Genomic DNA, 23,350 nt, shown 5'->3' on the forward strand with positions numbered 1-23,350 from the left:
ACAGACCGCGTGGCCTAATGGATAAGGCGTCTGACTTCGAATCAGAAGATTGAGGGTTCGAGTCCCTTCGTGGTCGCTGCTTTTTTATCATTGAGATATTTGCACGAATCGATTCTTATTATTATTATCGATTAGTATTATAAAGAGAGCAACGTCTTATGTCTTCTTTGATAAACAACACTAGCGAATATGCAACTAGCTACGTTCATTTGAATGCGAAAGTGTCAGGAATTGACACTGGCCTGATTCAGCCTAATAGGTAAACAAGTTAAATGTTCTTAGTTCTCATACTGTACACGGCCGCACAGCATTTATAGTTTATCTTGCAGTTGTGCTAGCTAGCGAGTGCACTCCCATACACCTTCAACCAATGGGCGTTCCTAGTTAGTTTTATTTGGAATTTCGCTGCTTTTTGTCAGATAGCAGAGTGGCGCAGCGGAAGCGTGCTGGGCCCATAACCCAGAGGTCGATGGATCGAAACCATCCTCTGCTAGTTTTTTCGTCCCCGTCACCACTCGCATTTTCACGTAGAATCGACATCGTGGATCTCTTTCTCATTCTTTGAAACGCTTTTATTTTTAATTAATGCAAAAATACTGCCACAACAATCACCTCAAATCAGCATGTCTCCAAAAACTCAACAAGTGGCAATACTTTCAAACAAATTGAGTGTTCAATTTATTGGTTAACCAAGAAAATAAACAACGAATGAATGTTTCCGACCCTCAGTCGAAATACACTTGTCTGGTGTGCTTGACTGCTGAATGGAGCTTCTTCTGTTTCAGTCTCTCCTTATTCCTCTTCTCTAACCTGAGCAAAACACATACAAAAATGTATTTACTTTAGTAATCATCCAGTAACGCCATCTGACATGGACATTAAAGTATACACACCACAACAATGAAATAAATATAGCTAGATGAAGAAACAAATGTACTGCTGTATTTGGTTATCGATTCTGGGTTGAACCATCGTATCAACTAGGTGTGAACGTCAGCCACACGAGTCATTCTCTACCTGGATGCTCTGAGGGCTATGTCCTCTGCTGAAGGGTCATGGGGCTTTTCAGTGGCCTTGGCTATGATGTCAGAGATCTTCTGAATGCAGTCCCCCATGTTTCTCTGCTGGCTCCTGCTCTGCTCTGACGTCACCAGCAACTCCCCTGCCTTGTTGATACGGTTTTTATTCTGCAATGGAAGAGAGTAAAATCATAATGCATTCAATATTCTACTTGGAATGCCACAGAGGATATTGCTCAGGGAAGATAGAGGGGCACAAAACCAATCTACATTTTGACCGCTTTGGGGTAGTTAACGTACATTTAAGATGATCTTTTGTCGAACGTCTTCTGGGATCCAATCTGCTGTATAGACGTGGAAGCGGACCTCTGCTTTTGTGCTGACTATGAAGACAGACAGACAGTAAATCACAATAACATTTCAACAGGCTCTCATACAGACTGTACAAAATCTATTCAGTACACTCCAAGTTGCATTAGAGGGTATTGTGATGTACCAGGCTGGTCGCAGACTAGACGTAACATAAAACGAAAATCCGGGACACTCAAATTAGTAGGATATGTTACGTTTTGTATGGCTACATAAGATAGCCATACAAACTTATTAGGCAAAAAAACAAATGTAGCTCCCGAGTGGTGCAGGCACTGCATCTCAGTGCTAGAGGCGTCACTACAGATCCTGGTTCAATTCCAGGCTGTATCACAACCGGCTGTGATTGGCAGTCTCATAGGGTGGCACACAATTGGCCCAATGTCGGCCATCATTGTAAATAACAATTTGTTCTTAACGGACTTGCTTAGTTAAATCGGAAAGGCGGCTGGCTGTATTAAACCCAAAGGTTGTTCTAATCTCATCACGGACAACTTTAGCAAATACTATGCAACTAACTATTTGGCATGTTAGCTAACCCAAGAGGTTCCCAAACTAGTGGTCTCAACCTCATGTTGAAAAGTGATATGAAAGAGGTTTTGCAGGAGAATTTCCAAAATCCTTAAAAATGTAAATGAAATTATTAAAATCTAAAAGATCAAATTCAACCAGAGCGCGCCCTTAGAAAAGGCCGCACATTCCCACCATGAATGGCTAGGCCCACTACGCTATGCAACCATACCCTATTGCAGAGACTTTGATATTTCCGGCCGCAATTGATATGTGTGTGGGGAGGCAGAGGCACAAAAACTCTCATGAATCAATACCTTTGTCAGATAACATAGTTAAATGAAGAATTTATGCTACTGCTAGCGATCAAGAGGAAACTGAATGAATGACTCAAACTCTACAGTTTATTCTCTCCAAATGGACTTTAGCTGAGAGGTCCGAGGTGCCAATGTATTGATTTTTGTTCGCTATACATGTCGGGGGATACTATTCACGAGGACATATTGTTCTGTCTCACGATTCCCGAGCATGAAAGGTCACTGGGGATTTTCAGTGTGCTGCGTGGCTATATTGACAAAAAAACTCCATGGGATCAAATGGTGGGCTTTTGCACAGATGGGGCTCCATCTATGGCGGGACGGTAGGCATGATTAGCCGATGTTAATGCGAGTGTAGCGAAATGCTTTTGCTTCTAGTTCCGACTGTGCAGTAATATCTAACAAGTAATTGATCAACTTCACAATGACTACCTTATATACACCATGTAAGGGGATGAAATAAGAATATGTACGTATAAATATGTGGATGTGCGATGGCCGTTCAGCATAGGCAAGATGCAGTAGATGGTTTAAAATACAGTATATACAGTTGAAGTCGGAAGTTTACATACACCTTAGCCAAATCCATTTAAACTCTGTTTTTCACAATTCCTGACATTTAATCCTAGTGAAAAATCCCTGTCTTAGGTCAGTTAGGATCACCACTTTATTTTAAGAATGTGAAATGTCAGAATAATAGTGGAGAGAATGATTTATTTCAGCTTTTATTTCTTTCATCACATTCCCAGTGGGTCAGAAGTTCACATACACTCAATTAGTATTTGGTAGGACTGCCTTTAAATTGTTTAACTTGGGTCAAACATTTTAGGTAGCCTTCCACAAGCTTCCCACAATAAGTTGGGTGAATTTTGGACCATTCCTTCTGACAGAGCTGGTGTAACTGAGTCAGGTTTCTAGGCCTCCTTGATCGCACACACTTTTTCAGTTCAAATCAAATCAAATTTATTTATATAGCCCTTCGTACATCAGCTGATATCTCAAAATGCTGTACAGAAACCCAGCCTAAAACCCCAAACAGCAAGCAATGCAGGTGTTGAAGCAGTTCTGCCCACAAATTTGGGTGCACCTCAGCCAAGCTCAAGGTCCTAATCGATATCATAACCGCCATCGATAAGAAACAATACTGTGAAGCTGTTATTTATTGACCTGGCCAAGGCTTTCGAATCTGTCAATCACCACATCCTCTTCGGCAGACTCGATAGCCTTGGTTTCTCAAATGATTGCCTCGCCTGGTTCACCAACTACTTCTCAGATTGAGTTCAGTCAAATCGGAGGGCCTATTTTCCGGGCCCCTGGCAGTCTCTATGGGGGTGCCACAGGGTTCAATTCTTGGACCGACTCTCTTCTCTGTATACATCAATGATGTCACTCTTGCTGCTGGTGAGTCGCTGATCCACCTCTACGCAGACAACACCATTCTGTATACTTCTGGCCCTTCTTTGGGCACTGTGTTAACAACCCTCCAGACGAGCTTCAATGCCACACAACTCTCCTTCCATGGCCTCCAATTGCTCTTAAATGCATGCTCTTCAACCGATCCCTGCCTGCACCTGCCCGCCCATCCCACATCACTACTCTGGACGGTTCTGACTTAGAATATGTGGACAACTACAAATACCTAGGTGTCTGGTTAGACTGCAAACTCTCCTTCCAGACTCACGTCAAACATCTCCAATCCAAAGTTAAATCTAGAATTGGCTTCCTATTTCGCAAACAAAGCATCCTTCACTCATGCTGCCAAACTGACCGTCCTACCGATCTTCGACTTCGGCGATGTCATTTACAAAATAGCCTCCAATACCCTACTCAATAAATTGGATGCAGTCTATCACAGTGCCATCCGTTTTGTCACCAAAGCCTCATATACTACCCACCACTGCGACCTGTACGCTCTCGTTGGCTGGCCCTCGCTTCATACTCGTCGCCAAACCCACTGGCTCCAGGTCATCTACAAGACCCTGTTAGGTAAAGTCCCGCCTTATCTCAGCTCGCTGGTCACCATAGCAGCACCCACCTGTAGTAAACGCTCCAGCAGGTATATCTCTTTGGTCACCCTCAAAACCAATTCTTCCTTTGGCCGCCTCTCCTTCCAGTTCTCTGCTGCCAATGACTGGAACGAACTACAACAATCTCTGAAAATGGAAACACTTATCTCCCTCACTAGCTTTAAGCACCAGCTGTCAGAGCAGCTCACCGACTACTGCACCTGTACATAGCCCATCGATAATTTAGCCCAAACAACTACCTCTCCCCCTACTGTATTTATTTATTTTGCTCATTTGCACCCCATTATTTCTATCTCTACCATGCACATTCTTCCACTGCAAATCTACCATTCCAGTGTTTTACTTGCTATATTGTATTTACTTCACCACCATTGCCTTTTATTTGGCCTTACCTCCCTTCTCACCTCATTTGCTCACATTGTATATAGACTTATTATTCTTCTGTATTATTGACTGTATGTTTGTTTTACTCCATGTGTAACTCTGTGTTGTCGTATATGTCGAACTGCTTTGCTTGATCTTGGACAGGTCGCAATTGTAAATGAGAACTTGTTCTCAACCTGCCTACCTGGTTAAATAAAAATAAACAGTCATCTTTGTGTATGTAAACTTCCGACTTCAACTGTACATATGAGATGAGTAATGTAGGATATGTAAACATTATTAAAGTCACTAGTTATACCTTTATTAAATCCATTTATTAAAGTGGCCAGTGATTCATCAATCTATCATGTGACCGAATACATTCACGGGTCACTACGGAGGAGTTTTAGTTCCTGACTCAAAGGGAATACCCTGTCGTCTGCCTCTGAGCATTAATGCAGAGTTCAAAACAACTGGGAAATCTCTGACTTCCGACTTCAATGCATTCAAGACAACCGTGAACTCAGAAAAAAAGAGCTCAGACTGGGAAAAATCATTCTTAACGGTCATCCAACTCGGAATTCCAAATCGGGAACTCATGATTTGACCTCGTGTTTTTTTAATTTCCAAGTTCTCTTAAAAGCACCATAAAACTCATGGTACCCTTCGCCAGCTTATATCTGTGTGAAGCTGGATTCAGTGCTCTAGTCTGCATCAAAACCAAATATTGATCCAGGTTGGATGTGACAGCAGAGAGGAGGTGCGCAATGCCGGCCACGCCTCCTGACCTTGAGAAGCTCCAAGGTGACATGCATTAAGCACACCCATCTTATTAGTGGTGGTAAGATATGATACATTATGTCAGACTAATTTACAATTGACCGTCATAGCCCCACATTAAAAGTATGTGATGGTGAGTTGAGAAGACAATCTGAAATACTGTTAGAATGTCTTTCAATTGACTGCCATTGCCCAAAATATAAATTAGTTAACACTTGCTATTAATTACATACTTTTTTTCACATGGTTGGGTCGGGAGAATGTTAAGATATCAAAATGAGATTGTGTGCCAAACAAGTTTGGGATCCCCTGCCCTAACCCTTTAACCCAATCTTAACCTAGCTAATATAAGCCACCTACCTAACGTTAACAACAACACATTTGAATTCTTAACTTGTAATACGTAATGCAGTCATACCATACTAATACATACATATAATAATTTGAGTGTCCCGGATTTTCGTTAACTATGTTACTTCTACCCCGAGTCCAGGTTGCAGGCACAGGTATGTGAATAGTAATAATGATACCTTTGTTAACATGTTGACCACCTGGACCACTGCTTCGGCTGTAGGATACTGTGAGACGGTCTATAAAGACAGACAGCATACAATAAAAAAATATCTATGTACATGCATATGGGTGAAAAGGTAAATAACCATTACAGTTCTCTAATTTATATTTTGGTATTTATACTTACCGACTGGAATGTTCACATGTCCATCCTGCATCAGATATAGACATGCATTTGAAATCAGTCACTGCATACCAACTACTCAACACCACTCCAAGCACTTACACAACACACTGTCCGTGGTGAACTAGCTACAGCTTGTGACATGTAGGCTACTTTCCAGCTAGCTGCCCTATGCGTTGTTAAAAGCAGCACATTTCCTGCAAGACATCTTGAAAATTCGTTACTAGTACTTGTTACAACTTCATTTGTAGACAGCTCAATGTATTTACACTTGATACATTCACCTAGCTAGTACGATAGTAGCTCTATATCGTGTTGAATTCTCAGCTTGTGTGTGTAGCGTTGCTAAATCCACTAACCTGTGGGTTGTCAGACGCTCTGTTACAATAACTAAAACTTGGACATTGGCTGAGGAGGTTTCTGTTTCTTATACACACAGGGGGCAATTTCCTTTGTCGAGTAAAGGACCGAATGATTTCTGAACATCGAGAGAGTAAAAAATATTTCGCTACGGAGGTCGCCATGTTGGATTAATTGGATTAACCCTTTACGTCTCTTCTAGATGAGTTGCAAAGGGGAAGACAGTTTGGTTACAAACAGTCTTGATATTGCACAGCTAATGAAAATCGAACTAGCAAGAATGCAATTACACAGCGTAAATGTAGCTAGGACAACTGTCTATGATGGTGACAAAATGTTACGTTCAATCGAGATTTGAACTCCGATCGTTGGATTCAGAGTGCTAGTCATTGCGCCATACTTCGCTAATTGTTTTGTATCTGTGGAAAAAAACACCATGTTCACAGTTTGCTGATGTTTATGGTTGAGAGATGGCCTCACGTGATTATTTTCGTGCCCAATGATACGGTTAGTTCGAAAAAGGACATCACCCCAGATGGGACTCGAACCCACAATCCCTGGCTTAGGAGGCCAGTGCCTTATCCATTAGGCCACTGGGGCTCGACAAAGACGGTGGGAAAATGCGAATATAAATTAAAAGTACAAACTGTTAGCTATTGATTTGAATGTACTAATTAGTCTCCAATTAACGATTTCCATAAAGAATGCAGATTGTAGACTTTTTCCCGAACTGCGTAACAATTTTTACCAAGGAAAACGAGAGTTGGCTAAACCTTTTCAGGTTTGCCCGTGGTAGCAATTTTTCTTAAGTCTCGAAATACACTAAATTACCAAACGTATGTGGACACCATGACATGCCGGCAACAAATGCTGACACTACACATCCAAGTATATCTGACCAAATGATGAAACGCAAGCATTGTTAATTAACAGTAAATTACTGTGATGGCCACAGCCCTAGATGCATCTACAAATTCAATGTTTTACACAATATTGTATCATATTTGATGAGTTATTGGCCTGTCCATCCACAGGGTCAATGTGCTGTAGTCTCTATAACTGGACCCCCACGCTCAGATCAGACTGGTACAGGATGTCCATGTACTGGATGGTCTGAGGGATGCAGTCCTGTTGGACTGGAAAACAAAACATTTGGTCAGTGGTGGGTCTTTTTCAATGCTGTATCATCATCTTTATCTGGACAGAAAACACACTGATTATCATAACTTACGCACACCTTGGACAATGTGGCAAGTTTTTTATTTATTTATTTTTTATTTCACCTTTATTTAACCAGGTAGGCTAGTTGAGAACAAGTTCTCATTTACAACTGCGACCTGGCCAAGATAAAGCATAGCAGTGTGAGCAGACAACACAGAGTTACACATGGAATAAACAATTAACAAGTCAATAACACAGTAGAAAACAAAGGGGGAGTCTATATACAATGTGTGCAAAAGGCATGAGGAGGTAGACGAATAGTTACAATTTTGCAGATTAACACTGGAGTGATAAATGATCAGATGGTCATGTACAGGTAGAGATATTGGTGTGCAAAAGAGCAGAAAAGTAAATAAATAAAAACAGTATGGGGATGAGGTAGGTGAAAATGGGTGGGCTATTTACCAATAGACTATGTACAGCTGCAGCGATCGGTTAGCTGCTCAGATAGCTGATGTTTGAAGTTGGTGAGGGAGATAAAAGTCTCCAACTTCAGCGATTTTTGCAATTCGTTCCAGGCACAGGCAGCAGAGTACTGGAACGAAAGGCGGCCAAATGAGGTGTTGGCTTTAGGGATGATCAGTGAGATACACCTGCTGGAGCGCGTGCTACGGATGGGTGTTGCCATCGTGACCAGTGAACTGAGATAAGGCGGAGCTTTACCTAGCATGGACTTGTAGATGACCTGGAGCCAGTGGGTCTGGCGACGAATATGTAGCGAGGGCCAGCCGACTAGAGCATACAAGTCGCAGTGGTGGGTGGTATAAGGTGCTTTAGTGACAAAACGGATGGCACTGTGATATACTGCATCCAGTTTGCTGAGTAGAGTGTTGGAAGCCATTTTGTAGATGACATCGCCGAAGTCGAGGATTGGTAGGATAGTCAGTTTTACTAGGGTAAGCTTGGCGGCGTGAGTGAAGGAGGCTTTGTTGCGGAATAGAAAGCCGACTCTTGATTTGATTTTTGATTGGAGATGTTTGATATGAGTCTGGAAGGAGAGTTTGCAGTCTAGCCAGACACCTAGGTACTTATAGATGTCCACATATTCAAGGTCGGAACCATCCAGGGTGGTGATGCTAGTCGGGCATGCGGGTGCAGGCAGCGATCGGTTGAAAAGCATGCATTTGGTTTTACTAGCGTTTAAGAGCAGTTGGAGGCCACGGAAGGAGTGTTGTATGGCATTGAAGCTTGTTTGGAGGTTAGATAGCACAGTGTCCAATGACGGGCCGAAAGTATATAGAATGGTGTCATCTGCGTAGAGGTGGATCAGGGAATCGCCCGCAGCAAGAACAACATCATTGATATACACAGAGAAAAGAGTCGGCCCGAGAATTGAACCCCGTGGCACCCCCATAGAGACTGCCAGAGGACCAGACAGCATGCCCTCCGATTTGACACACTGAACTCTGTCTGCAAAGTAATTGGTGAACCAGGCAAGGCAGTCATCCGAAAAACCGAGGCTACTGAGTCTGCCGATGAGAATATGGTGATTGACAGAGTCGAAAGCCTTGGCAAGGTCGATGAAGACGGCTGCACAGTACTGTCTTTTATCGATGGCGGTTATGATATCGTTTAGTACCTTGAGTGTGGCTGAGGTGCACCCGTGACCGGCTCGGAAGCCAGATTGCACAGCGGAGAAGGTACGGTGGGATTCGAGATGGTCAGTGACCTGTTTGTTGACTTGGCTTTCGAAGACCTTAGATAGGCAGGGCAGGATGGATATAGGTCTGTAACAGTTTGGGTCCAGGGTGTCTCCCCCTTTGAAGAGGGGGATGACTGCGGCAGCTTTCCAATCCTTGGGGATCTCAGACAATATGAAAGAGAGGTTGAACAGGCTGGTAATAGGGGTTGCGACAATGGCGGCAGATAGTTTCAGAAATAGGGGGTCCAGATTGTCAAGCCCAGCTGATTTGTACGGGTCCAGGTTTTGCAGCTCTTTCAGAACATCTGCTATCTGGATTTGGGTAAAGGAGAACTTGGAAAGGCTTGGGCGAGGAGCTGCCGGGGGAGGAGCTGTTGGCCGAGGTTGGAGTAGCCAGGCGGAAGGCATGGCCAGCCGTTGAGAAATGCTTATTGAAGTTTTCGATAATCATGGATTTATCGGTGGTGACCGTGTTACCTAGCCTCAGTGCAGTGGGCAGCTGGGAGGAGGTGCTCTTGTTCTCCATGGACTTCACAGTGTCCCAGAACTTTTTGGAGTTGGAGCTACAGGATGCAAACTTCTGCCTGAAGAAGCTGGCCTTAGCTTTCCTGACTGACTGCGTGTATTGGTTCCGGACTTCCCTGAACAGTTGCATATCACGGGGACTATTCGATGCTATTGCAGTCCGCCACAGGATGTTTTTGTGCTGGTCGAGGGCAGTCAGGTCTGGGGTGAACCAAGGACTGTATCTGTTCTTAGTTCTGCATTTTTTGAACGGAGCATGCTTATCTAAAATGGTGAGGAAGTTACTTTTAAAGAATGACCAGGCATCCTCAACTGACGGGATGAGGTCAATGTCCTTCCAGGATACCCGGGCCAGGTCAATTAGAAAGGCCTGCTCACAGAAGTGTTTTAGGGAGCGTTTGACCGTGATGAGGGTGGTCGTTTGACTGCGGCTCCGTAGCGGATACAGGCAATGAGGCAGTGATCGCTGAGATCCTGGTTGAAGACAGCGGAGGTGTATTTGGAGGGCCAGTTGGTCAGGATGACGTCTATGAGGGTGCCCTTGTTTACAGAGTTAGGGTTGTACCTGGTGGGTTCCTTGATGATTTGTGTGAGATTGAGGGCATCTAGCTTAGATTGTAGGACTGGCGGGGTGTTAAGCATATCCCAGTTTAGGTCACCTAACAGAACAAACTCTGAGGCTAGATGGGGGCGATCAATTCACAAATGGTGTCCAGGGCACAGCTGGGAGCTGAGGGGGTCGGTAGCAGGCGGCAACAGTGAGAGACTTATTTCTGGAGAGAGTAATTTTCAAAATTAGTAGTTCGTACTGTTTGGGTATGGACCTGGAAAGTATGACATTACTTTGCAGGCTATCTCTGCAGTAGACTGCAACTCCTCCCCCTTTGGCAGATCTATCTTGACGGAAGATGTTATAGTTGGGTATGGAAATCTCTGAATTTTTGGTGGCCTTCCTGAGCCAGGATTCAGACACAGCAAGGACATCAGGGTTAGCAGAGTGTGCTAGAGCAGTGAGTAAAACAAACTTAGGGAGGAGGCTTCTGATGTTGACATGCATGAAACCAAGGCTTTTACGATCACAGAAGTCAACAAATGAGGTTGCCTGGGGACATGCAGGGCCTGGGTTTACCTCCACATCACCCGCGGAACAGAGAAGGAGTAGTATGAGGGTGCGGCTAAAGGCTATCAAAACTGGTCGCCTAGAGCGTTGGGGACAGAGAATAAGAGGAGCAGGTTTCTGGGCATGGTAGAATATATTCAGGGCATAATGCGCAGACAGGGGTATGGTGGGGTGCGGGTACAGCGGAGGTAAGCCCAGGCACTGGGTGATGATGAGAGAGGTTGTATCTCTGGACATGCTGGTTGTAATGGGTGAGGTCACCGCATGTGTGGGAGGTGGGACAAAGGAGGTATCAGGGGTATGAAGAGTAGAACTAGGGGCTCCATTGTGAACTAAAACAATGATAACTAACCTGAGCAACAGTATACAAGGCATATTGACATTTGAGAGAGACATACAGTGAGGCATACAGTAATCACAGGTGTTGAATTGGGAAAGCTAGCTAAAACAGTAGGTGAGACAACAGCTAATCAGCTAGCATAACAACAGCAGGTAAAATGGCGTTGACTAGGCAACGGGGCCGACAGATAAAACATAAACAAGCAGAATGGAGTACCGTGATTAATGGACAGTCCAGCGTGCATCAGCTAGTGGTCCCTCAACACCCAATCCTCATGCCTCATTGTTTGTTCTTGTTTCCCATTCAACAGTCTGGCATTTCCTCTTCTGCCATGGTGGATGAGCTTCATTTCCTAGTAAATACATGGCCATTTCTCTTTCCCACCGGAAAATGGCAGCTGCAGACCCGGTCCGCCCACCTGAAAGACAATTTTTTTTTATTTTTTTTTTTACTTTAAGTTGATTCCTAAAATGGTAACATGTACAGTATATTAAAATACAATAACCCAGACTTGTAGTGACCAAAAAAGTGTTAAATCAAAATATATTTTGTATTTGAGATTATTCAAAGTAGCCACCCTTTGCCTTGATGACAGCTTTGCACACTCTTGACACTCTCTCAACCAGCTTCACCTGAAATGCTTTTCCAACAGTCTTGAAGGAGTTCCCACATATGCTGAGCACTTTCTTGATGTTTTTCCTTCACTCCACGGTCCAACTCATCTGATGCAGCAATCACTATCCTTGGTCAAATAGCCCTTACACAGCCTGGAGGTGTGTTGGGTCATTTTCCTGTTGAAAAGCAAATGATAGTCCAACTAAGCGCAAACCAGATGGGACTGTATGTGTACTCTCATGCCCAAGGACTTGTCAAAATTAAAAAAGATCTTTATGCTAGCCTATGCTGATTTTATTTTTACTTGTAAGGATGGTAACGTGTGTTGTACACGTAACTAGTCGGGGGATATCTAGACAATTTTCAAAAGCATCTAGTTAACCACAGATCTTTGACCTAATCAAAATAGCTTGTCAGCAGCTAGCAAACAGGGTTTACCTTCTCCCACAGCTCCAGCAAAGCCTCTCGCTTACAGAGGTTGGTAAACAATAAAATGCATGTGTACTTATCGGAGTTGTGGTTACAATCCGGTACATAGCACAGAACCATTCTTGCTTCTGATCGAAGGAGAGGTTAGCTGCAACGGTAATTTAAAAAAGTTATAGTAATTTTAAAAAGGCTACGGTAGCTAGCTAGGTAATTTAAAAAATGCTAAACAAGAATACACGAGAAATCCACAATATCAATAATTTACATGAGAAACTATAAAGGCTATAATATCGACTCCTAGGTTACTTGCATGGAGAAATGTGGAGGATTTTCCCACCTTGTCAAAGCTTGCAAAAGGATGTGTAGTACTTTCTGTATCATAGCCACATTAGCATCTAATTAGCATTTCATTTTTGCTGGTAATTACAGGCAAATATATTGATAAAAGTGACCTTGTCCAGGAGAGATTTGCGGAATTATCAAAACGTCACGCCAGGGTAAGCCTACACAAAACACTGTCCTTATTTGAAGTGTTTCTAAAATCCCCTATGGGAAAAATGAATGGTGGAAAAACGATTGAAACCATTTTCCTGTTTGACCGCTAGATTTTATGGGAATTATGACACCTTCACTGTGGGTCTCTATTACACACTTTAATCTTATTCCATGGATCCCTTGGCCAAAAGTAGTTTAATCTGTTAGTATTATTCATTTAAAAAAATGAAATGTAAAACATATTTTGAGATTTGACCGCGGACCCCATGCAGTACCTCCACGGACCTCTCCCAACTTTGAGAACCTCTGAAAGCTGACTGCTATCGCAGTGTCTATGGGAGTGCCATCCCCTTAAGCAGACAACGGTAAAAGGCCTGATTGAACTATCTTCATTCATCCACCATATTTGATGAAACTCCCACTCGATCACTCGGTGCTCTTTTGACCGTCCTGGATGAACCAAGAGCTGTGTTGTTTTTCCTAACTGGCTCTGGCACAGGAGAAATGGTAGCTAGCTAGCAGTCTGTGAAAATTTGTCTAACGCACGACTGTGATTATCTGATCGAAATAATGAATTTACTACCATCAAACGCACATGGGAACGGACTACTGTACGCGGGATTCAACCAGGATCATGGTGAGAAATTGTTTCTTCATCGAAATCTTCTTTGGTTGCCAGTTCTGTCGTCGATGCCATGCTAACGACGTTTTGAGGCCGGGCTGTAATGCTGCATTCATAACCAAGTGGGAAGATGGTAATTACCAGTTGTGACGTCGTAAAGCAAGCTAGATCTACTTTAAAACATTTTTTAACCTTTATTTAACTAGGCAAGTCAGTTAACAACTAATTATTTACAATGACGCTCAACCCCGGCCAAATCCTAACGTCACTGGGCCAATTGTGCGCCGCCCTATGGGATTCTGAATCACGGGCGGTTGTGATACAGAATGGAATCGAACCAGGGTCTGTAGTGATGCCTCTAGCACTAATATGCGCCATTCAGGGTTTCCTAAAGCTAACTAATTTCAGTTAACTTCACATTCCAGCTCAGGATTCATCCATACTACGACAGTGGATATTGCACCTCCGCCTGCCGCTAACTCTAGCAGGCTTGTAACTGCCTGTACATGTCGCACATGGCTAGTCGAATGTCTAACTCTTCATTGAGACAATGCTAAAATTTTAATTCTTGGGGAGTCAGTGCCACATTTTCATTTGTGCCTAAATACAAATTAAAGACAAGTTATCTTGCAAGTTCAGTAGGCTATGGTGTGAAATAGGCATTTAGAAGCACTGTCTTTATTTTATTACTTATCGCTACTGCCATATTTGTATTTATAATGATCCCCATTAGTTGCTGCCAAGGCAAAAACTATATTTAATGATGATGCAATCTTTGCAAGAGGGAGGGAATCTGATTTAATTGCTCCTCAACTCGCAGCTCAGTCATTTCATTCAGTGCAATTGGAGTTAGCAATGAGTTAGCCTGCCCTGAAGCAGGTTTGTTTACCTGGCTAAAAGGTGAGCCACTTTCGTATGGCCGGTTATCCCGAGTTGACCAAATTTACCTCGCCAGCTCCTCAAACCTGCTTCCTGGATAAGACTCTGTTGGATGCATTCACGTGCTTTGACTCGTTAATAAACTCAGATTTGCTAATTGCCAACAATCTGTGTCAACCATAAACTAAAAGGACAGCTGTCATGCTTGTAAACTTATATGTTAAAAAAACGTAATAATATATTGCTTTTTATAAATAATGTTTTATTTAACCTGCCAAAAATGCTGTACTCAAAATAATTTCTCCGCTAGGTAAGGTCAGCATGTGGAGCTCAGCGATGATAGACGAGTTTCCCACTAGTAGGAGGGACAATTTGGGGTGTCAGTCGTATGTGGTAAATACTTCCTTCCCACTTGGTTATGAACGCAGCATTACACCCAGCCTAGGCTAGTTAGTTATGTCTAGCTAACGTTAGCAATATTCAGTTGTTGTGAAATACAAGTGATTGGATTGTCATTTGAGCAAACTAAATGGTATTACATGTAACTCTGATCTTTAATCATATTAAGAGCTAAATATCATGGATATGTTGGGCTCTCACGTTTTAGATTTTAATAATACGCTAGCATCAGCTAACAACGTAACGTTAGCTAGCCGGAAATACAGCTGTGGGGGTTCTACTGTTCCACAAGATAGCCACAACATTAGCGCTAACGTCAAATAAACAAATATTCATTTACAGTTAACAGTAGCTATACGCTTGCAGGGTTGTAACATTTTATCATTTTTATCTCTGTCGTTAGCTAGCTAGCTATTGTAGCTACATATTTAACGTTATATGGAACAAATCATGGTTATAACAAATATAGAACTGCCCCCTTTATCTGTGGTTAGAACTTTAGTTTGACAACTGCTAAGATACTACTAAATAGTTTACTGTACATCAAAAGCTAGTTCAAGCTGTGAGTATGATGATCCATTGTTTAGTTAGTGAGTGTAGCCCTAGAATTGGCAGGGGGAAAGACTAATTATGTTTTACACATCAAACTTGGTCAAGTGCACAATATACCTTCCTTTTTAAACTCATAACATATACATCATTTTAGATAGTACAATTTCATATCAGTCTAGGCAGACAGACATGTGACAAGCTTGGTGCCAGTGTGTGTGGGTTGGGTGTAGGAGTGGGTGGGGTGGCCCTAGTCAGCTTTTCTTCCCTGAGCAGTGAATGAATGGGTCTCCCTCCAAACAAAGCAATGACTGTTAGCTAATATTCCAACACTGCTCAATGATCACTGTGTGCTCATTCCTCGCAGGGAACTTCAGGTTACCGGAGTCGTAGGACATGCTCCAAATCTGATAGGAACGAGAGAGAACCTGACTGGAAGCATAGACTGTCCATAGTTTATCTCCCTCATAATCATGATGTCTTTGAAGTTGGATAAATATCGTGGTTATTCATTCACTGTGAATTTGGACCTAGCTTGGATCAGGGTTGTTTTAACCATTGGTATTGTCTGTCGGTGCTCCTTCCAGGATGCTTTGCTTGCGGAATGGAGAATGGGTTTAGAGTGTACAACACAGATCCACTCAAAGAGAAAGAAAAACAAGGTAAATGTTTGTTTTTTTAAAGACTGTACTGCAAATATGAAACATAAAATCATAATTAGAAGTGTATCAAACATATCCTTTCTGATTTATCATGATTCATCATAATGTGCCTTTTTCCACGGTTTACTGTTAATCAAAAGTTCTTGTGTAGCCATTTTGTTGATATGTAAATAAACTCAATGGGTCACTAGCATTGCTTGCAGTAAATCGAGGCCATTCTGCTGCACACAGGGACACAGCATTGTGACAGCGAGAGCCAAGGTACTTCCTTCCCGCTCCTGATGTTTGTGAGATGAGATGGATCTGTCTGTCTGTGGCTGGGTTGGTGCTCTGGTTGGATGAGGAGGGCTAAATGAGGAAGTTAATCATTTCGCCACTGAGCCCTGCACATGTGACTCCTCACATGACCTGGTCCAAAGTCATAATAGGAAATGGCTTACTGTACTGTAGGGAAAGGATTAGCCTATAGTATAGGCCAGGGATGGCCTAACCTGGTTCTGGTGGGTTGCTGCAGGGTGTGCAGGCTTTTGTTGATATGGGTCTAAATAACACCAGGACTACAGTAATTTTTATTACAGTGATGCATCATGCATGCTGGAATGGTTTGCTATAATATGCAGATGGAGTGAAGAGTTGTTTGCTATTTAGTAAAACTTTGAGATATTAAAACTATTTAAATTCTCCTTGTCAGGGACGGATCTCTCTAGTCACATTTATAGATCTTATTGGAATAATGGTTTGGATAATTGCGGTGGTTTTTGAGGCGACACCCTTGATTCTCATTGGCTCAGTTTACTCGCCACCCGCCAGATTGACAGCTTAATGGCCAATGAGGTGATTATATGTGTCTTCCAGAGTTCATGGAGGGCGGGGTCGGGCATGTGGAGATGCTGTTCAGGTGTAACTACCTAGCGCTGGTTGGAGGAGGAAAAAAGCCCAAATACCCACCTAACAAAGGTATGGTGGTTACTGTGTGTGTTGTTCTTGTGTTGAACTTTCCGTCACATATGTAATATGAGCATTAGAAATAATATATTTTGGAACCCCCAAAATGATCTCCCAGTGGTAGACTTTTTCCATCACAGTGACCTTTTATCTAGTTATTTCCTTACATTGGTCTGGCACTAGAGACAAACGTCATGTTGGTCTTGTCGGTTGTAATTCCCACCATGTCCTCTGATGTTTTCCTCCAGTGATGATCTGGGATGACCTGAAGAAAAAGACTGTTATAGAAATTGAGTTCTCCACAGAGGTCAAAGCAGTGAAGCTTCGAAGGGACCGGTAGGAACTCTCCCCAACCTGTTTCTTCCCTTAATGTGTCTCTATTAGCAGTGTTGCGTGCCCGTACAAATTAAGTAAGAAGTTAGTACCACTTTAACTCCCTCTTCAAGCATCTTACCGACCAACCAGGAATGCAATCTTTGTGTTTCACACTGCCGGGATTGATTTCATCATCAATGGCTGCTCCTCCAGGAGGAATTTGACACAATGACACAGCAATCTGGTTGGAGGTATTGTAGTGCACTGTATAGGGAACAGTGGTGTAAAGTACTTAAGTAAAAAAAATACTTAAAAGTACTACTTATGTGGTTTATGACTGTTAAGATGTTCACCTTTTTAGGTAACATTAAAGGGAATGTCAGAAGGTAATATGTTGGTGTCAGGAGTAGTGAAATGTTTTCTTACCAATGTTTCCCCATTAGATTGCTGTATGTTAGTGGGCCAGATCTCTCCCTTTTCTCAGTCTTGAGCCTAATGTCTGCATCTCTCTGATGTCCTCAGGATCGTGGTGGTCCTGGACTCTATGATCAAAGTGTTCACGTTCACTCACAACCCTCATCAGCTGCATGTGTTTGAGACCTGCTATAACCCCAAAGGTCAGTACTACTACACAGACAGTACAGCTACTGTCTACTGCAGCTCTCAGATTCCTAACCAGCCTGCTAGATGCATTAGACACGCCCATCATTTAAGTAAACAAACCATTTTCACAAGAATGTTAAATGGTTGTAATGTATCCTAGCTTCTTTCTCTCTCTCTGCTAAATATATTGGACACACTCATAATTGATGTAAACACACAACCCTCACAAGAGTGTTACATGGTTGTAATGTGTAGCCATCGACACATTCTCTCTCTTGCTCTTCTCCTTTCCTCTCTCTCTTTTGTTCTCTCTGTCTCTCTCTTTATGACTGTATCCATAACTCCTCTCCCTCCTCCCACAGGTCTGTGTGTGCTCTGTCCCAACAGTAACAACTCTCTGCTGGCGTTCCCGGGGACCCACTCTGGGCATGTGCAGATCGTAGACCTTGCCAACACAGAGAAGCCTCCAGTGGACATCCCCGCCCACGAGGGGGCGCTGTGTTGCATCGCCCTCAACCTGCAGGGAACCAGGATAGCCACTGCCTCCGAGAAAGTATTACAACCCCTTTAGAACTACTCATTGGCTTAACCCTTTTAACACTACTCCTGGGCTTAGACAGTGCCAGGCTTTTTATATCTAGCATTGGTTGTCCTTGTTGCTTGAAGACTAGGGGTGACCAACTCCCAACGCTGTGTCTCGGTGCCTTTGTTTATTTCTCTCCAGGGGACCCTGATCAGAATATTTGACACCATGGCAGGCCACCTGATTCAGGAGTTGAGGCGAGGGTCACAGGCTGCTAACATCTACTGGTGAGAACAACCGACCTGGGCCTTTTCTTCATCTGAAGTTAGATGTGAGAAATGCTCTAAAGCCGGGTGGACACTACACGACTTTCTAAATCCTGACATTAAACAACCGTCTTTCCTTTAGTTTCTTTTTGTGTTGCCAACATAGTGGTGGGCACACTAAACCATGTGGCTTGGTCTTGAGGTTCTCTCGCTACCGCGCTGTCTTGCGAAAACAATGATGTGGTTAGATTTAACGTAGCTACGAATTGTGGCTCAAAGCAGCCTCAGAAACGTCCAGTCAGACATTCACGCTCGCCATACAGAGTTGAAATATCTAGCTAAACTTTTGAATTGAATAACATTGCTTGTGAACTTCAGAGCTGTAACGATTTGACACTTTGGCTTTTATTAAAGGCAAGTACAAATGCGTACTAGTAGTAGTCATCGTTCTGCTTGAGAGTCTACACATTCTGGGTGATGCAAAACAACGTCATCACCTCACTGGCTTCTTCTCTGGTGAGCTCTCATTGGCTATTGCTGATCACCGCTCTCAAAACGTGTTGTTGCACATCTCACACTACAAGAGCATTGGAGATTTTGTGCAGATAAAATCAAACATCTGCCCACCGCCCAATGCATCTGCCCAACGCATTACCGGGGGCAAACTACCTGCCCTCCAGGACACCTACAGCACCTGATGTCACAGGAAGGCCAAAAAGATCATCAAGGACATCAACCACCCGAGCCACTGCCTGTTCACCCCGCTATCATCCAGAAGGCGAGGTCAGTACAGGTGCATCAAAGCTGGGACCGAGAGACTGAAAAACAGCTTCTATTTCAAGGCCATCAGACTGTTAACAGCCATCACTAGCACATTAGAGGCTGCTGCCTATAGGCATAGACTAGAAATCACTGGCCACTTTAAGGAATGGAACACTAGTCACTTTAATATTGTTAACATATCTGGCATTACTCATCTCATATGTATATACTGTATTCTATACTATTCTACGGTATCTTAGTCACTTAATAATGTTTACATATATTGCATTCTCATATGTATATACTGTATTCTATACTATTCTACTGTATCTTAGTCCATTCCGCTCTGACATCGCTCGTCCATATGTATATGGTCTTAATTCATTCCTACTTAGAGTTGTATGTATTGGGTACATGTGTGTATTGGGTACATGTTGTGTAGTTTGTTAGATATTACTGCACTGTCGGAGCTAGAAGCACAAGCAATTCGCTACACCCGCAATAACATCTGCTAATCACGTGTAAGATTTGACATGTTTGAAAATATAAGGACGTCTGAAACTGTTCAAAGACGAGGTCGGTAGCCCTCAGATTGCGTCTTTGACCCGCTCACATTAAACAAGCATTGATGGCGGTCGCACGCCCCGACTAGGCAACGACATGGGGATTTTGTCTCCGATCTCAAACTTGTCTGGGACAGCTAAATCGTGTAGTGTACACCTGGCTTAATGTTTACATTTGAGTCATTTAGCAGACGCTTTGCTCCAGAGTGATTTACAGTTACTGTACCTGTCTTAAGGTTGCTAGGTACGATAACTACATTAAGTTGCTTGTTATAGTCCTGTTTGGTAACTTATTTCCCCTCCCCAGCATCAATTTCAACCAGGATGCGTCCCTCATCTGTGTGTCTAGTGACCACGGTACAGTCCACATATTCGCTGCAGAGGACCCCAAGAGGAACAAACAGTCCAGGTCGGTCTGAGACAAACATTTAACCTTTCTCTGCACTGTCAACTTGATCTCTTAACCGAAGTCCAAATTCTGCAACATTGATTAAAAGTGTATGTAGTGCCTTGTTGCACATGTGGTCAGAGATGAGTGGCAGTGGTGATGAAGCTCTTTTTGAGAGAGGTGTCTTATTGACTGTTCAAGGATATACACCCTGTTCTTTGGAGGAATAACTTAAAAGTGAGCACATTGTTTTTCAAATGTTATTCTTTAAACCAGCCACCATTCCAAACCCATTCTCCAATCCGTACCAGTGCTTCCTGTAATTCCAAACCCATCCCGGAATCATTTGTTGTTTCCTTTTATTATTAGCCTAGCCTCTGCCAGTTTCCTTCCTAAGTACTTCAGCTCCAAGTGGAGCTTCTCCAAGTTCCAGGTTCCATCAAACTCGCCGTGTGTGTGTTCCTTCGGAACAGAACCCAACTCTGTCATAGGTGAGTAATGCTTGTGTGTGTGTGAGGTAGTATCTCTCTCTGAGTACTTGTTTGTGTTGGCAGACCTCTGGAACAGAGCCCAGTGCAGTCATGAGCTATACATACTCCAGCTACTTCCTGCCCAGTGTTTATAGACAAATTCAGAGTGACATTTCTTCCATATTGACACATACAGTACCAGTCAAAGGTTTGGACACACCTACTCATTCCAGGGTTTTGCTTGATTTTGACTATTTTCTGCATTGTAGAATAGTAGTGAAGACATCAAAACTATGAAATAACATAGTAACCAAACAAGTGTTAAACTAATCCAAATCTTTTTTACATTTGAGATTCTTCAAAGTAGCCACCCTTTGCCTTGACAGTTTTGCACACTTTGCATTTTCTCAACCAGCTTCATGAGGTAGTCACCTGGAATGCATTTTAATTAACAGGTGTGCGTTGATTTGTGGAATTTCTTAATGCGTTTCAGCCAATCAGTTGTGTTGTGATAATGTAGGGTTGGTATACAGAAGATAGCCCTATTTGGTAAAAGACCACGTCCATATTATGGCAAGAACAACTCAAATAAGCAAAGCAAATCGACAGTCCAACATTACTTTAAGACATGAAAGTCAGTCAATCCAGAAAATGTCTAACTTTGAAAGTTTCTTCAAGTGCAGTCGCAAAAAGCATCAAGCGCTATGATGAAACTGGCTCTCATGAGGACCACCATAGGAAAGGAAGACCCAGAGTTACCTCTGCTGCAGAGGATGAGATCATTAGAGTTAACTGCACCTCAGATTGCAGCCCAAATAAATGCTTCAGAGTTCAAGTAACAGACACATCTCAACATCAACTGTTCAGAGGACACTGTGTGAATCAGGCCTTCATGGTTGAATTGCTGCAAAGAAACCACTACTAAAGGACACTAAATAAGAAGAGACTTGCTTGGGACTTTCAACTGTTTTTCGACAGGACAATGACCCAACACACCTCCAGGCTGTGTAAGGGCTATTTGACTAAGAAGGAGAGTGATGGAGTGCTGCATCAGATGACCTGGCCTCCACAATCATCCAACCTCAACCCAATTGAGATGGTTTGGGATGTGTTGGACCGCAGAGTGAAGGAAAAGCAGCCAACAAGTGCTCCGCATATGTGGGAACTCCTGTTGGAAGACCGTTGGAAAAGCATTCCAGGTGAAGCTGGTTGAGAGAATGCCAAGACTGCAAAGCTGTCATCAGGGAAAAGAAAGGGTGGCTATTTTGAAGTATCGAAAATATATTTTTTGGTTTTTACACGATTCCATATGTTAATTCAAAGTTTTGACGTCTTCACTATTATTCTACAATGTAGAAAATAGTACAAAAGAAAGAAAAGCTTTTGAATGAGTAAGTGTGTCCAAACTTGACTGGTACTGTATATTATTGTTGACTTGACACCACTTATTTGATTGTTTTATTGTTGACACCATTGACTCATTTTACTGTGTTAAATTTATGGATACTTTTCTATAAAAAAAGTTTTTATTTGAGAATATAGCTGATCTATGGTCTCCTATTGGGACCTCTCTCTCTCCTCAGCCATTTGTGCTGATGGCAGCTACTACAAGTTCCTATTCAATCAGAAGGGGGAGTGTTCCCGAGACGTCTACGCACAGTTCCTGGAGATGACAGACGAGAAGATCTGACCTTTCACCCTACCACCTCCTGCAAACGGACAGACGTGTACATGGCGGATGGGTTTATCTTCTGGAGCAGGAGGACGAGGGGGATGGACAGAAGGAGGAGATGATGTTTCTGCTCACCCACTGCTGATGAACTCTACGTGAAGCGTCAGAGGGAAGGTGAGAGAGACACCATCTCGGAAACAACAGAGGAATGAAAGATGGGCCGAGAGAATTCAGGACTGAGTGCCCTCTGACAACCTACTTAAAGACTCCCTGTACAACTAGACAACTACAGCAAGACGGGGACGAGAACACTAACGGACGTCACCTGGGCCTCCTTGTCCTGCTAGTCCGGGGACGAACGAGGGAGACTTGCTTTTTAAAGATGTCTTCCGTGAAATGTACGATGATCGGGCGGTTATTTTTTAAAGGTGTATAGCGTTGATTCTAATAGGTAGATGCATAGAAAACAAATCTTGTCAACTAACACCGCCTAATCTAACTATAGGGAGTGCCTCTGAGCTGAATCGAGAGTGGAGTGTGTGTATATACTCGCATGCATTCAGAAAGTTCAGACCCCTTCACTTTCTATATTTTGTTACGTTACAGCCTTATTCTAAAATTAAATAATTTTTTCCCATATTATAATCTACACACAATACCCCATAATGACAAAGCGAAAACAGTTTTTTTTAGAAATACCTTATTTACATACGTATTCAGACCCTTTGCTATGAGACTCAATTGAGCTCAGGTGCATGCTGGTTCCATTGATCATCCTTGAGCTGTTTCTACAACTTGATTGGAATCCACCTGTGGTAAATTCAAATGATTTGGAAAGGCACACACCTGTTTTATATATTGTCCCACAGTTGACAGTGCATGTCAGCAAAAACCAAGCCATGA

At 42.8% G+C, this 23,350-nt stretch overlaps 2 protein-coding genes and 2 non-coding genes across 7 annotated transcripts; 2 read left to right on the plus strand and 2 right to left on the minus strand.

The window, feature by feature from the left end:
• The first annotated feature begins 3 nt into the window (after positions 1–3).
• trnar-ucg lies at positions 4–76 on the plus strand. The gene has a single exon. It is a non-coding gene; the product is annotated as a tRNA-Arg (tRNA).
• Positions 77–651: 575 nt separating this feature from the next.
• On the minus strand, positions 652–7,004 carry mrpl58 (mitochondrial ribosomal protein L58). Its single transcript, XM_024401434.2, has 6 exons — positions 6,442–7,004; positions 6,086–6,110; positions 5,916–5,975; positions 1,320–1,402; positions 1,018–1,187; positions 652–810 (listed from the first exon to the last, which is right to left on the minus strand). The coding sequence occupies exons 1-6, from the start codon at positions 6,604–6,606 to the stop codon at positions 726–728; spliced, it is 588 nt and encodes a 195-aa protein (XP_024257202.1). The 5' UTR covers positions 6,607–7,004; the 3' UTR covers positions 652–725.
• Positions 6,970–7,042, minus strand: trnar-ccu. Its single transcript has one exon. It is a non-coding gene; the product is annotated as a tRNA-Arg (tRNA).
• Positions 7,043–13,114: 6,072 nt separating this feature from the next.
• On the plus strand, positions 13,115–22,648 carry wdr45b (WD repeat domain 45B). 4 transcript variants are annotated; one of them, XM_024401437.2, is made up of 12 exons: positions 13,115–13,466; positions 14,641–14,723; positions 15,866–15,940; positions 16,172–16,201; positions 16,796–16,897; positions 17,134–17,221; positions 17,723–17,817; positions 18,166–18,356; positions 18,528–18,613; positions 20,225–20,326; positions 20,675–20,796; positions 22,359–22,648. In XM_024401437.2, exons 3-12 carry the CDS (start codon positions 15,883–15,885, stop codon positions 22,463–22,465), a joined length of 981 nt encoding a protein of 326 aa, XP_024257205.1. In that variant the 5' UTR covers positions 13,115–13,466; positions 14,641–14,723; positions 15,866–15,882; the 3' UTR covers positions 22,466–22,648. The 4 variants fall into 4 exon arrangements, with proteins under 4 accessions (XP_024257205.1, XP_042162000.1, XP_024257203.1 ...); XM_042306066.1 differs by lacking the exon at positions 16,172–16,201; XM_024401435.2 differs by lacking the exon at positions 14,641–14,723 and having other exon boundaries at positions 13,116–13,466.
• Positions 22,649–23,350: the final 702 nt, after the last annotated feature.

Source organism: Oncorhynchus tshawytscha, linkage group LG25 (assembly GCF_018296145.1).
Source record: "Oncorhynchus tshawytscha isolate Ot180627B linkage group LG25, Otsh_v2.0, whole genome shotgun sequence".
NCBI lineage: Eukaryota > Metazoa > Chordata > Actinopteri > Salmoniformes > Salmonidae > Oncorhynchus > Oncorhynchus tshawytscha.